The 12855-nt window shown below is 48.5% G+C and overlaps 8 protein-coding genes across 8 annotated transcripts; 4 read left to right on the top strand and 4 right to left on the bottom strand.

Annotated features, from left to right (window-relative positions):
• Positions 1–706: 706 nt before the first annotated feature.
• Positions 707–2673, top strand: BO66DRAFT_417364 (ethanolamine-phosphate cytidylyltransferase). The gene is made up of 4 exons (XM_025649672.1): positions 707–1049; positions 1105–1222; positions 1276–2050; positions 2120–2673. The coding sequence occupies exons 1-4, from the start codon at positions 935–937 to the stop codon at positions 2435–2437; spliced, it is 1326 nt and encodes a 441-aa protein (XP_025508492.1). The 5' UTR covers positions 707–934; the 3' UTR covers positions 2438–2673.
• Positions 2674–2820: 147 nt separating this feature from the next.
• On the bottom strand, positions 2821–3186 carry BO66DRAFT_434449 (monothiol glutaredoxin GRX5; the record flags this gene model as incomplete). Its single annotated transcript, XM_025650777.1, has 2 exons — positions 2821–2972; positions 3057–3186. 2 exons carry the CDS (start codon positions 3184–3186, stop codon positions 2821–2823), a joined length of 282 nt encoding a protein of 93 aa, XP_025508491.1.
• A 79-nt stretch (positions 3187–3265) lies between these two features.
• Positions 3266–4979, top strand: BO66DRAFT_425638 (putative flavoprotein; the record flags this gene model as incomplete). Its single annotated transcript, XM_025650242.1, has 4 exons — positions 3266–3278; positions 3471–3522; positions 3553–3569; positions 3696–4979. 4 exons carry the CDS (start codon positions 3266–3268, stop codon positions 4502–4504), a joined length of 891 nt encoding a protein of 296 aa, XP_025508490.1. The 3' UTR covers positions 4505–4979.
• On the bottom strand, positions 4552–5742 carry BO66DRAFT_312810 (putative para-hydroxybenzoate-polyprenyltransferase Coq2; the record flags this gene model as incomplete). The annotated part of the gene is made up of 1 exon (XM_025643366.1): positions 4552–5742. The coding sequence occupies one exon, from the start codon at positions 5740–5742 to the stop codon at positions 4552–4554; it is 1191 nt and encodes a 396-aa protein (XP_025508489.1).
• A 334-nt stretch (positions 5743–6076) lies between these two features.
• BO66DRAFT_365095 (putative JmjC domain protein) lies at positions 6077–8840 on the top strand. Its single transcript, XM_025645200.1, has 2 exons — positions 6077–6697; positions 6760–8840. The coding sequence occupies exons 1-2, from the start codon at positions 6430–6432 to the stop codon at positions 8709–8711; spliced, it is 2220 nt and encodes a 739-aa protein (XP_025508488.1). The 5' UTR covers positions 6077–6429; the 3' UTR covers positions 8712–8840.
• A 145-nt stretch (positions 8841–8985) lies between these two features.
• On the bottom strand, positions 8986–9778 carry BO66DRAFT_312589 (uncharacterized protein; the record flags this gene model as incomplete). Its single annotated transcript, XM_025643361.1, has 4 exons — positions 8986–9080; positions 9142–9472; positions 9552–9613; positions 9691–9778. 4 exons carry the CDS (start codon positions 9776–9778, stop codon positions 8986–8988), a joined length of 576 nt encoding a protein of 191 aa, XP_025508487.1.
• Positions 9779–10337: 559 nt separating this feature from the next.
• BO66DRAFT_388139 (cytochrome c oxidase assembly factor 1 family protein) lies at positions 10338–11450 on the top strand. Its single transcript, XM_025646479.1, has 2 exons — positions 10338–10952; positions 11026–11450. Exons 1-2 carry the CDS (start codon positions 10488–10490, stop codon positions 11116–11118), a joined length of 558 nt encoding a protein of 185 aa, XP_025508486.1. The 5' UTR covers positions 10338–10487; the 3' UTR covers positions 11119–11450.
• Positions 11051–12577, bottom strand: BO66DRAFT_417357 (mitochondrial 54S ribosomal protein uL3m). Its single transcript, XM_025649671.1, has 2 exons — positions 11700–12577; positions 11051–11598 (listed from the first exon to the last, which is right to left on the bottom strand). Exons 1-2 carry the CDS (start codon positions 12493–12495, stop codon positions 11504–11506), a joined length of 891 nt encoding a protein of 296 aa, XP_025508485.1. The 5' UTR covers positions 12496–12577; the 3' UTR covers positions 11051–11503.
• Between the last annotated feature and the right edge of the window lie 278 nt (positions 12578–12855).

The following is a 12855-nucleotide window of genomic DNA, read 5'->3' as shown; positions in this document are numbered from 1 at the left end:
GAACAATTCATTAAGTGGTAGGTAGTTATATTAAGAAGGTAGTCCATAAAGACTGGGATAGCTAAAGACAGTAATAAGAAGACCGCAGTCACCATAACGCAGGTGACACCCCAGGCAGAAACAACAGTCACCACCAATAACGGAATCAGTGACGGCCACAGATACTGCAGCAGTAAAATAGAATAATAAAAAATCCAAAAAAAATAAAATCAAAGACTAAGTAGAAATATATATTAACTGAAAATAGATAAAGAAGTACTTTAGTTCCTTTTATACAATTTATAATACTGGATTTCGAAAAAATATCAGCTTTAGTCTATAATATAAAACTTTAACAGTAATAAAATAACTGCAGCAGATACTACAACAGCAAAATAAAACAGTAAAAATATTAAAAACTAAACCAGAGGCTAAGTGGAGATATTCTTTAGATTTCCCTGTTGTCTTTGATATAGATTTATTGTAGAATCATCAAAGTTCGATGCGTGATATGACAGCACTATACTTTTATAATGCAAGCTCATCTTCACATAGCCTTTGCAAATGATCTTATTGCCTGTATACAGGCATGGCCTCTGATACCGCCACAAAGTCGGCGAAGTCATTCGAGAATCAATGGCTGATGAGAGATACTCCATCAGGTGCCGGATTATGTAAGGTACTTATTTGCTCAGGTACGCCACATAACCACTTCCGCGTGGTACCCCTCTAAACAGCGACATTCTGTCCCTCACTATTATTGCCTTTTCATTGCTAGGAATCGCATGTTGACTAGATGTGGCGATCGATCTTATATCACTAGCATTGAAAGACTAATTATTTAGCTCTGCTTTGTTAACCCATCCCTAACTCATTCTTAACCAATCCCTCCCTATCTCTCTACTCATCTGCGTCTCCAAAAATACACTTACGAATTCGCCTTAACACGAGTCCAATGTCCGAGAACATAGTTCCCCCAAAAGGAAAATGGCCGGTTGATCCCCAGGACGATTTACACATCTCAGAAGACCGTATATGGGTGGATGGTTGTTTTGACTTCAGTCACCATGGTGAGAGGCTGTAACGTCTCCTTGGTACCGTGTTCCCGAAAGCTGAGTTTCGTAGGACATGCGGGTGCCATGCTACAGGCCCGTAGGCTAGGCAGAGAACTTTATGTTGGTGTACACTCCGATGAGGCCATCCTAGAGAATAAAGGCCCAACAGTGATGAAAATGGAGGAGAGGTAAGTTAATCCTTGCATTAGTTCACTGCAGAACTTGACTGATCATGACCTAGAGTAGCTGCAGTGGAAGCATGCCGATGGGTAACTCGCTGCGTGCCCTCGGCTCCCTACGTGACTTTCCTGCCCTGGGTGTCACATTATGGATGCAAGTATGTCGTGCATGGCGATGACATAACCTCTGACAGCAATGGCGATGACTGTTATCGTTACGTGAAGGCTGCAGGCCGTTTCCGAGTGGTCAAGCGAACGCCGGGAATATCCACAACTGATCTTGTAGGACGCATGCTTCTCTGTACTAAAGGGCATTTCGTCAGAAGTGTGAAGGAGACGATTACTGGGAAAGAAGGCTCCGGTAGCGAGGAGGAACGCGCACAATCTGGTGAGAATCTGCTGCAGAGAATTCGCGACTACGCAACCGATGAGAGCGGTCTACAGCCAGGACCCTGTGTCTGGATCTGGAATGGTTCCACCTCAGCGAAGCTTGGAAATACGAGTGAAGAGTCGGGATCATTTGAGCAGATCGTCACAGGAAAGCTACCCAAGCCAGGACAACGTATTGTGTATGTTGACGGAGGCTTTGATCTGTTTTCTTCCGGTCATATTGAATTTTTGCGGCAGGTCATTGAGTTAGAAAGACTTGAGGGCCACCGTCAGCATTGGTATGATCCTGAGATAAGGGAAAAGAGAATTCAGGAATATGGTGAAGATTACGAGCCGGCATTTGTTGTTGCCGGCATTCATGATGATGACGTCATAAACCATTGGAAAGGGCTCAACTATCCCATCATGAACATCTTCGAGCGTGGGCTATGTGTCCTTCAGTGTCGAGTGAGTTTGAAGCCCACCTACTTCACAGGGTCCGTAAATCCGGAAACTATCTTGCTAATTCTCCTCTAGTACGTCCATGCCGTCGTCTTCTCTGCTCCCTTTTCCCCAAGCCAGTCGTATTTGGAAGCAATGCCTCTAGGTGCGCCAGATGCAGTTTATCATGGCCCCACCACGTTCATACCCCTCACCTACGATCCTTATGTCGCTCCGAAGAAGATGGGTATATTCAAGGAATCTCCGAGTCATCCCTACCAGCATGTCAATGCTGGGGAAATTGTCGACAGGATTTTGAAGAGCAAAGAGGCGTACGAGGCGAGACAACGTGCCAAAGTTGAGAAAGGAATTGTTGAGGATTTAGCGAAATCGAGGGAGGCAAGTAGGATGTGAGCCGCGGGTGGCATCCACCAAGGCTCATCCCGGATGGTGGATCAATGTCGATAGTCGGACGATGAGCAATTAGAGATGAGAAGAATATTGGACGTAGCTTTGAAGTCCCAACTTAGAGATTGCTGGTTTGTTGTGATGTTATGCACATATCTGGAAACACAGGGGGAATGTATCAAAGGTACCTCCCCACGCTGCTGAACAGCCCTTCAGGGTTTCAACTTCTTGAAGAGATTGTGAAGTTGCAGCAATAGAACATCAGCTTTAGGGTTCCGATGTTCTTTTCGGTGAGACGAGGTGGACGAACAATCTGCCGGGTTGGATTGGGGTGCTAAGCCAGAGCGCAAGGCAATGTACATACAACATAGATGATAATTAGGTCATGGTTAGTCGGCTGCCACCAGTACTCCCTTTTCTTCCAGCATTTTAGCAAGCTCCCCATTCTGATGCATAGACATCAGAATATCGCAGCCACCAATGAATTCCTTTTCGAGGTATAGTTGGGGGATCGTGGGCCAATCGGAATATTCCTTGATACCTGCAAAGTTGAAATTGGGATGAAATTAGCTGACTGCACATGCTAATTGGGCAGGCATCCACCTAGCCAGTCTTCAGAACATACCCTGACGCAACTCTGGGTCCTCTAAAACATTGAAGGCAACAAACTTCTTGGGATCAACGCCTTGCAATCCCAGAATTTGTATGCTGGCCCGGGAAAACCCGCACTGAGGAGTCTCCGGAGTACCCTTCATAAAAAGAACAACTGGGGCAGACGCGACAGCCTTATCAATCGCTGTCCGAGTTTCAGATGACAAGAAACGGGCATTGAGAATGAATGACAAAGGTGAGCCTCGCGAGCGAGGTTGGATTGAAGACGGCCGGGAGAGAAGCCGGAATGCCTGAAGATGCAATCTTTCTGTGAGCTTGGTGAGATGATAGAGTCAGAGCACTGTTAGGACCCACCGAGGAAGGTAGGATGCGAGAGAACATGATGGTTTCGAGATAATAGTATATATTATTTGCACACTTGCTTCAGTCGAGAATAGTTGGAAGAAAGTCTACGGATTTTGCGGAGAACTCCTGCACCGGTCCGTTAGCTAAGCATGCTCACTAACCAGCTCACAAGCCAACTCCGGTACGAGTTGTTAGGTTAATAGAACCAATCAACTTTGAGTAGATGACCAGCAACGACGATCATGGGATACGTAGCCAATCAAGATCATGTGATCTGACAGATCCACTGTCCTTAAGGACTAAGTAGGTGCAAGGTCATTTGAAACGGCTCAAGTCTATCCCCAATTTCGCACTTTCTCGAACAAAAATCCATTGGACTCTCACTTCATGGAATACTCTCCGCCACCACCGAGCGCGCAAACACACTTCCACGATGAGAAGATACACATAATTCTCGCGGCCAGCGGATCGGTCGCTACAATCAAATTGCCGAACATCGCTCAAGCGCTTAGTCGTCACCACAATGTGTCTATTCGTATTATCGTCACCAAGTCAGCGGAGCGCTTTTTAGATGGACAGAGCCTGGAACAGCCTTCATTAGAAGCTCTGCGAGCAGTCCCAGGTGTTGAGGCTATTTACAGAGATGAAGATGAGTGGAAGAATCCCTGGACTCGTGGCGAACCGATACTCCACATAGAACTTAGGAAGTGGGCGCATTTATTGCTTGTTGCGCCCCTCTCGGCTAACACCATGGCTAAGATGACCATGGGGATAGCCGACAACCTTCTACTCTCGGTGATAAGAGCATGGGATACGACCGGGATGGTGGATGGCAACTTGAAGACTAAGAAGCCGCTTATCTTTGTTGCTCCAGCAATGAACACGGCAATGTGGAATCATCCCATCACTGGCAAACAGATTGAGATTTTAGAGAAGGAATGGGGTGTGAATAATTCAAGCAAGGATGGCTGGGTTTCCGTTCTTCGGCCCATGGAGAAGCACCTTGCTTGTGGCGACACTGGCAATGGTGCCATGATGGATTGGGAGGCTATAGTCTGTGTCGTGGAGCAGTATATCGGTGTTCAAACACGAAGGCGTTCGAACATTACAGGGTGAGTTGGTCAATAAAGCCTGCAAAGGTACGGCTCGTTCTCTGAATTTCCTTAGCAATGCGACTCTGTGGCTTCATGATAGAAGCCAGTGCATTGCGCGATATATTCCAGGAGTAGCCCCACAGTGATACCGCCGCCAGTAAAGAGACAGCCATTTTTGAACCACCACCAGCAGTCCTGTACATTCTTTAGCTGAACTTTCCAGATCATCGCGGCAAGGGAAAGAGCTGCGCTGCCGCAGCTGCCGACAAAGAAAATAGGTCCACTACCAGCCGCGACGCCAGCTGCAGCAAGCAGCGATATTTGGACTCCTGCCAATGCACCGAGGACAGCTTTTGTATTTTTCTCGTGACGAAGAGCAATTGACTTGATGCCGGCCGCTACATCATCTTTTATGTCCATATGTGCATATATCATATCGTATAGAATTGTCCAGGCGACACAGCTAGAATAGAGAGCAGCAGCTGCTTCCAGGGCAGGAGTATTGTGAAGGAGGTCAATACCCAGTGCTGGAAAACCCATAATCGCACCCCACGAGAATGTAAGGCCAAGCACAGCTTGCGGGTAGTATGTGATACGCTTAGCGAGGGGATAGGTGGCCACCAAAAGCAGGCTAGGTATACCATACCAGAGGCATTGGGTTGGAAATTGAAGCAAGACACCCAGCCCTGCCAGGAGTTGAACGCCAGTAAAAGCGACTGCTTTGCTAGGGGAGATTGCCCCTCTCGCGATAGGTCGAAACTTGGTTCTTGCAACGTGCGGATCCAGATTCCGGTCCCATAGATCGTTGATCGCACACCCAGCACCTCGCATGATCAAGGCACCGGCGAGAAATAGACCGGCAGTTCCAGCAACCTCGAATGGGCCAGTGGAAGTCGTCATGGATGCAGCAAGAAGGGTGGAATATAGACAGGGGAAGAAAAGATAGTATGTGCCTGTAGGTTTATCAAGGCGCAACAACTCCGCGTATGGAATCCATGACCGTGGAAGAGAGGCTATGAAGCCCTTTTCCGGTGGTCTGTAGTGATCCACCGAGCTCGAACTTGCGCGACTCTGCGAGGTAGAAACGCCTGAGTCTTTGAGCCTGCACGTGTCATAATTTGATCTTCGACGGGATGCCAGAAAGACGTTGGTCGCTGCTGGGCTATTCTGGGGCAATGAGGAAGAGCGAGTGCCATGGTAGAAAGCGGATGGAAGTGGCTGGTGAAGAGAGGTGGCTCGCCCCGCGAAGCATCGACGCATTTGATTCAGGTAGCGCAGGGGTAAGCAAGACAATGGCATATTTGCGATTGCAGTCATTATCGGGAAATTTGAGAACAAAATAGATGGCTGTTATCAGTCAGTCATGACAGGAATTTGACTCTGGCACAAATCCGCTCGATCAAGACACGGAATCAAGGAGATGCAAAGGGAGGGAGACGGAAGGGTAAACAAGATTGGCTGGTTGGGTCCTCGTCCCTGAGTTCATCGCCTGGGTGTGTAAGTTGATAATTCCGGCAACAAATTCAAGCAAGCCTAGAAGGTCCATTCCGCTCGGTCCGCTCCGTACATCAGTCCTCCTCCCGCGCGTGCAGTACGACGCGCTTGTTATCTTCTTTTTGCTCTTCGTCATCTGCAACAGCCTTCTATGCCCATTCTCTCTATAGTCACACGAAGAGGGTCCACTTCTGCTGCATCCACGTGTGATCAAAAAGGGTAGGACCTCTTGAGCTCTGTTCATTTGTGCTGGAGCTGAATTGAACCATACTTCTCGTCCGTAACACCAGACCTTGCATCTTTGCTATTTTCAATAAAAAAAAACATGCTTTAAGCACTTGGCGAATATGCGACTTGTCTACCTATGCTACCAACATCTTCATGTCCAGTTTTTTCCTCCCCCCTCCCTGAATAGTTGAGACCCATATCAACATATCCCGATCGTCTTTCAGAATGCCCGCACAGCGTCCTCGCGCGGCTTTTGAACCGCTTTCCCCAGACCTGGACCTAGAGGCTTTAGTGGAATCGACACCGAACTTCGAGTTTGTTACCAGGATTCACTGCGATGCTATCGATCAGAATGACTTGGATGATTTTGAGAAACTTGTTGCACTTCAGGTTGTTCGATTGGGCAGACCGTTGGTCATTGAGGGTTTTGAGAAAAGGCTGAATCATACCCTTTTCTCCGAGAAGTGGCTCAGGGGCCATTATTCTGCAAAGAGTGAGTAAGCCTGGTTGCTCAGGAGTCTTGAAATCCCAGCTGACAACATGTGTCGTGTCAAGCGGAATATGCGCGGAATTTAAGTACAAAGACCGACTTGCCTCTGACGATTGGACATTATCTTAAAAATATGCCGCTTCTTACTGATCAATGGACACCATACAACTACAAAGACCCTGATCGGCAGCGGATATATCTGAAAGACATTGATTGCCCCCCCGAATGGCATGATGAATTGAAAGAAGTCATACCGTCGCCGGTCTTTTATCTCAACAAGGCCCACTCGAACGCTCCGGTGGCCAGAGCTGGTGATTTGATGAGCTGTCTTCCTCTAAACGCACGTGCAGAGAATCTTATGTGCTACATCGGCCATGAGGGAACCTATACACCAGCCCATCAAGAGATGTGTGGCAGCCTCGGCCAGAATATAATGGTTGAAGCATCTGATGGTTCAGCTGAATATGGAAAAGATACTAAGCAAGGATCTTCTATCTGGTTCATGACGGAGAGCAAGGACCGCCGTGCTGTCTCGAATTACTGGATGTCCACGCTTGGTCATGACATTGACATCGAGGACCATTTCGCACAGATAAACGCTTGGAAAGCAGCCCCATTCAAAACATACGTCGTCGAACAGAGACCAGGAGATTTCATTCTCATACCGCCTCTAGCAGCACATCAGGTGTGGAACCGCGGAACGAGGACAATGAAGGTTGCTTGGAATCGGACCACCGTGGAAACCTTGGACAAGGCCTTACATGAAGCTCTACCTCACGCAAGAATGGTTTGCCGGGATGAACAATATAAAAACAAGTCCATCGTGTTCTACTCGCTCGAACACTACTCCGCCGTCCTTAAAAAAGCCCAGAAATCCGACATAAATCGCCCGACCTACAAGAAACTGATCAAGGATTTCCAGCAGCTCTTCAGTTTGTACAACGAGGTACTTCTTTCTGAATGCTTCGGCAGCAATTTACCCGGACAAGATGTGGAGTTTATTCCTTATGATAGCAATATCACATGCTCCTACTGTCGAGGAAATATCTTTAACAGGTTCCTCACTTGTCCAAATTGCGTTACTCCATCTATTTCGGATGAGGACGACGCGTACGACATTTGCATGGAATGTTATGCGATGGGTCGAAGCTGTCTTTGCATATCAGCCCTCAAATGGGCTGAGCAATTCGATTGGAACGAACTCGAAGCGAAGCATGAGGCTTGGAGGCAACAACTCCTCAAAGTCAAGTCAGAACTTGAGCAGACATGCTTACCTTTGGATACACAAAGAGAGCGACTGAACAAAAGGACGCTGGCTGAAATTTGCCAAAAAGAGCTAAGTAGGCGGCCTTGGGTCGATATCAGCAAACCAATCGTCCAGTCAGAACCTATGGAAGGGAAAGATAGTGACACGGAGGAGATCGTCTCTGCACGCAAAAGACGAAAAATGTCTCGGGGAGATCAAACAGAGAAGGTTGGTCGGTGTCACATTTGCAGGTATCTTGAACCACTGTGGAAACTTGCCTCATGCACACATTGTGGCAAGTACTATTGTTATGGAAGTCTCTATAGGGCTTTCAACATGCTTCCGCAACAGACAATGGAGGTTCTGGATTGGAAATGCCCTAAATGCAATAAAATTTGCAGTTGTGCTGCCTGTCGCCGGGATCCGACGATGCGCCCTTTCGAGCCCACATGCATGTTACTCGGCCATGACACCCGGAAAATTGCGGATCCGCGTAGCGTGGAAAGTCTTGTAGACTTCCGGCATTCGAATCTACGCTGGTTAAAGAAGGCTGCGGAAGATGAGACCGATGGACCGAAGGAGCATCAGCCTCAGCATCACCAGAATGAGGATGAACAGCACAATCAGCTGGCACCTGGGCAGGGCATCCAACTAGAGGAGTCCTCTACAGTCCCAGAATCTTCGACAGACTATGAAGGCATTCCGGTAGATCCTGCTCTGGAGAGATTGCTGCTACCTGAGGGTCGAATGTCTACACCGTCCGGTAATTAGTTAATATGAATTGATGAGCGGACATGAGAACTTTCGCATGTCGGATACATTGGTAGCAAGTTGGGTTCTGATATTGGTCATTCAAGCGAGCGGTATTCGTTTCTTTCAAGCCGATTTGTTGATAACGCGAAAAAGACAACTATTATGCTTCTCAACCTTGCAATAAGAAACAGACATCAGTGTCATGCTTGCCTAGTGGATGCGCTCGTAGGTATTGCCTCTTGGTCGGCCAGCCAGGAATGCTTCCTCAGTCTCGACACAATAGCGGGGCGCATTAGGCCCCTTTGTAATTGTATCGAAGAGTCTCAAGATCCTTGATGTCAACGGACGACATGACCCTGCTCGCGACCCAGACAGTCGCTAACATTGCTAGGTAGAATGAGCGACACCACTCTTGACTCAGGTACGGGAAATCTGGCGAAGTACTAACCTCCAGGAACCGAGGATGTAATCAGCTCGGTGCTGAACCACGATTCTTTGGATGTGAATACAAAGTGGATTAGCACTAAGGATACGCAGCTCGCTGCATTGACGAGTGGAAGAAGTTGCTGGGCTTGGGTGTGGCCATTCGAGTCCACCATGCGTCTTTTGCCCTTGCTATCGTGACGTCGATGCGGTAGATACCTCATGATGTGGGCGGTTGCCAGCAAGGACAGTACACTCACAAGGGCTACGCACCGGTCAATAGTGGCAGATGAACTGGAGAGCAGTGGGAGAAGATAGATGGCCGCGGACAAGAGGGGGATGGCGGCGAAGATAATCTAAACCATGAATGACCATGTTTTTTAGCGGTGTCCGCCACGCTTCGACTTGCCATGCTTAGGAAGGGAACCTCATTACACTATATTCAGAGTTTCGCCTGTCGTTGAGTAGTTTGAGGGTCTGGATTACGCACTCTTGCTCTGCAGTTCTATTAGTGAAATTCAAGCGTCGCAAGCTCTAAGCCAGCCTTCCTCGCTGGCCAATCGATCACACAGACCTTCTTCATCCAACTCTTCGCGAGCATACTCATCATCTCCCAGATCATCTGGATAGCGGAACGCGCGCCGAAGCCTGGCAGACGCCATCATTTCTCAGAGTTCGGAAGGACCCAATTTTGAGAGGGAAACTCGAGACACCTTCAATGGGCTACAGAGTGATCCAGCGACTCAGTGCGGTCAGGGCCAGGCTCACTTCTGATGTGTTGCTTGAAATACAGTACATAACACAACTAACCGGCTTAATGTTTCGGTATAGTACTTTACTTATCTAGTATGGTGTAACTACAGTACGGAGGATAGTCAATCGCTAATGGCACTGACTGTAATTCTTACGCTACTGGAACTAAGCCTTCCTTAGTAGGCGGTAAGCCACATGATTTCCCGTATAATTATGTACAGTACATACCAATTTTAATATAGACCCTCATAATCCTAATGAAAAGAATAAAAGAAAAAGACTCCCTAATAAAGGGCCCTACTAGTAATGCCTTCGGCCTCTAAAAATCCCAGTAATCCCTAATGTGAGACGATTTTACCTTGGACTTGACTTTTCGAATATCAATGCCGGTAGTAATAGAAATTCAACCGGTGTTAATAGCCATCATCTGTACGGAGTAAACTGGTTTGCTTCGTTTGCTAAGCTTGCTTGTCTTGGACTTTTGGGCCCGCTGTCCAAAACTCCCGAGGCCAAACACCCTTTCGCAGTTATCTCAGAACTCTTTACGCCTCCCAACCCTAGGCCTGTCGATGAAATAAAAGACTGCATTTATCTGGCGGGATTTTGACTGTCTTGAGAATGTTGTTACCCACTGCAAGATGGCGCATTGGCGTCCCACAACTGCCTGGCGCTCGTCGCCGAGCTCTTCCTCCTCGTCGCAGCTTGATCCCTGCCCCGCGCTCCAATTCGGGCCCTCTCATGGAGCGTCGAGCAGATCGAGAATTGCCGTCTGTCAACAGCGAGAGCCGCTGGCTCCGCACACTGCCACTCTTCGCGGTTGTTGTGGGCGCGGCTATGCTGGGTATATTCAACTATCAGAAGTCATCTTCAAGCGTGGTCAGCAGCACACTGTATGCCCTGAGGACCTCGCCGAGAGCCCGTGAGATTTTAGGGAATGAGATCTACTTCGCTCAAAAAATCCCATGGATTAGTGGTGAAATGAATCAGCTACATGGACGCATTGATATCTCATTTTGGGTCAAGGGAACCAAAGGGCAAGGCAAGATGAGGTTTCGGAGTATTAGACCCAACCGCATGAGCTACGTGCGTCCCTCAACTAAGACCTCTTTCCCCTCGAATGGCAAATGTAACTTAAGCTAACCAGCAATTGCATCAGTTTTGCACAGAAGAATGGAGCCTGGAAACAGAAGACGGAACAGTGGTGCAACTCCTTGACAGTGATATCGACCCGTTTCGGCAAAGCAACTAGGGAAATAATGCTGAGGTTGTGGCGTACATTGTATTTTCTATGTGGTACACGGTGTCTGGAAACTTTATTTGTAGATATTTTGAGATCCATGTGCATTGTGCTCAGGCGTTCGGTCATTGGAGGGCTTCTCTGTTCTTTCCTTCGCCACTCTTTCGGATTTCGACATAGAGGTTCATAGCACGGCAGGAACGATATGGAAGCAGCAGTTTTGAGTGGATGAAAGAGATCTGATCTGATATGGATATCATTTACATGTCAAATAAAAAATGTCGCTCTATGGAGGAAAAAATAGTATGGTGTTATGGTACTTCTCACGGATGAAAGAACGGTGAGGGAGATTGGCAATCGGAAGTTGGGCGGAGGGAGAATGCTTTCGAATTGGTTATCAAGATGATTTAGAGACCAGCTTGACTTTCGGCCAAGGCTTCTTCAAAGCATCCTGTATTCTGACAACGCAACCTTTGGGGCCACTGATGGAACCTAGAGTACAGAGATACACAATGATCAGTATTCGATGTCGCCCTACATTCACTCAACTGCAGGTCGAAAGGCCTGCCGGGGACGGCTGGTATGTAACTTACCATTAACCACGACAATTCCATTCTTTTGATCCACTTGAAGTATCTTAAGATTCTGCACTGTGTTCTGCTCATTTCCCATATTTCCAGCCATCTTCTTGCCGGGGTAAACACGGGAGCCACCGCCCTGACTGGGACCTGCGGAACCAAGCGAACGGTGCGTCAAACTGACACCGTGACTGCGATCTTGACCTCCAAAACCATGTCTCTTCATCACACCGGCAAATCCCTTTCCCTTGGAGTTTGATCGCGCATCAACATACTGGCCCACCTTGAACCAGTCGGCGTTGACCAATTTACCGACAGGCAAGAGGCCTCTCTCATCCTTCACCCGGAACTCGTATATGTGGCGCTTCGGCGAGATCCCGTTGGCAGAGAAGTGACCCAATAGCGATTTGGTCAGGTTGGCAGGCCTCCTCCAGCCAGCGCCCATCTGGACGGCAAAGTATCCATGCTTCTCCAGCGTCTTGTGCGAAACAACCTCAACTCGATCTAGTTGGAGGACGGTGCAAGCGATACGTTTCCCGGATGTCGCGTCGTACAGACCGGTCATTCCTTTCTTGATCGCAATCGCACCAGTGCGCAGGGGAAGGGTGTTAGCCTTGCGCTCCAAGGCCGCCGTGGGAGTCGACTTCAAAACAGGTAGACCCGGACCGATATCGAAGCGGGAGGTCTTCGGGGGGTTCAATGAGCGGATACCGAAAGTGCGAACGGGGACATGACCATGGACGGCGGAACGAGGGCTCCGGATGGAGCGAAAGGGAATATGAGCTAGCTGCCCGAAAAGACGAGGCGACATGGCGAAGCTTAGCCAACCAACGGGAAGAGCGGGAGCAGGGGCTTGTGGTGGTATCGCGAAGCCGTGATATGGAGGAGGCCGTCGTCCTTTTTCCCAGCCGAGATTTCTGGAAGGCTTGCTGCGGAGACAACCTCGAAGGCGGTGAGTAGCCCCGGCGGCCTGGCTGCGCCAGGCAGAGAGATGCTCCGGTACTGAACAACTCTCGCCAGTTTGTCGAGGTAATTACGGAGTACTCCGTACTTGGGTATACATTCAAATTACCATACATACAGAGCCTCTTCATGCAAAATTCCTGGCGGCCAAGTCGGTCAAACACCTGGTGGGCTGGCATCGGAGGCCGGATGCACCGGCACGCCGATA

The sequence above is a fragment of the Aspergillus aculeatinus genome (genome assembly GCF_003184765.1).
Source record: "Aspergillus aculeatinus CBS 121060 unplaced genomic scaffold BO66scaffold_3, whole genome shotgun sequence".
Classification (NCBI taxonomy): Eukaryota; Fungi; Ascomycota; class Eurotiomycetes; order Eurotiales; family Aspergillaceae; genus Aspergillus; species Aspergillus aculeatinus.
This window is presented reverse-complemented; position numbering and strand designations above follow the sequence as displayed.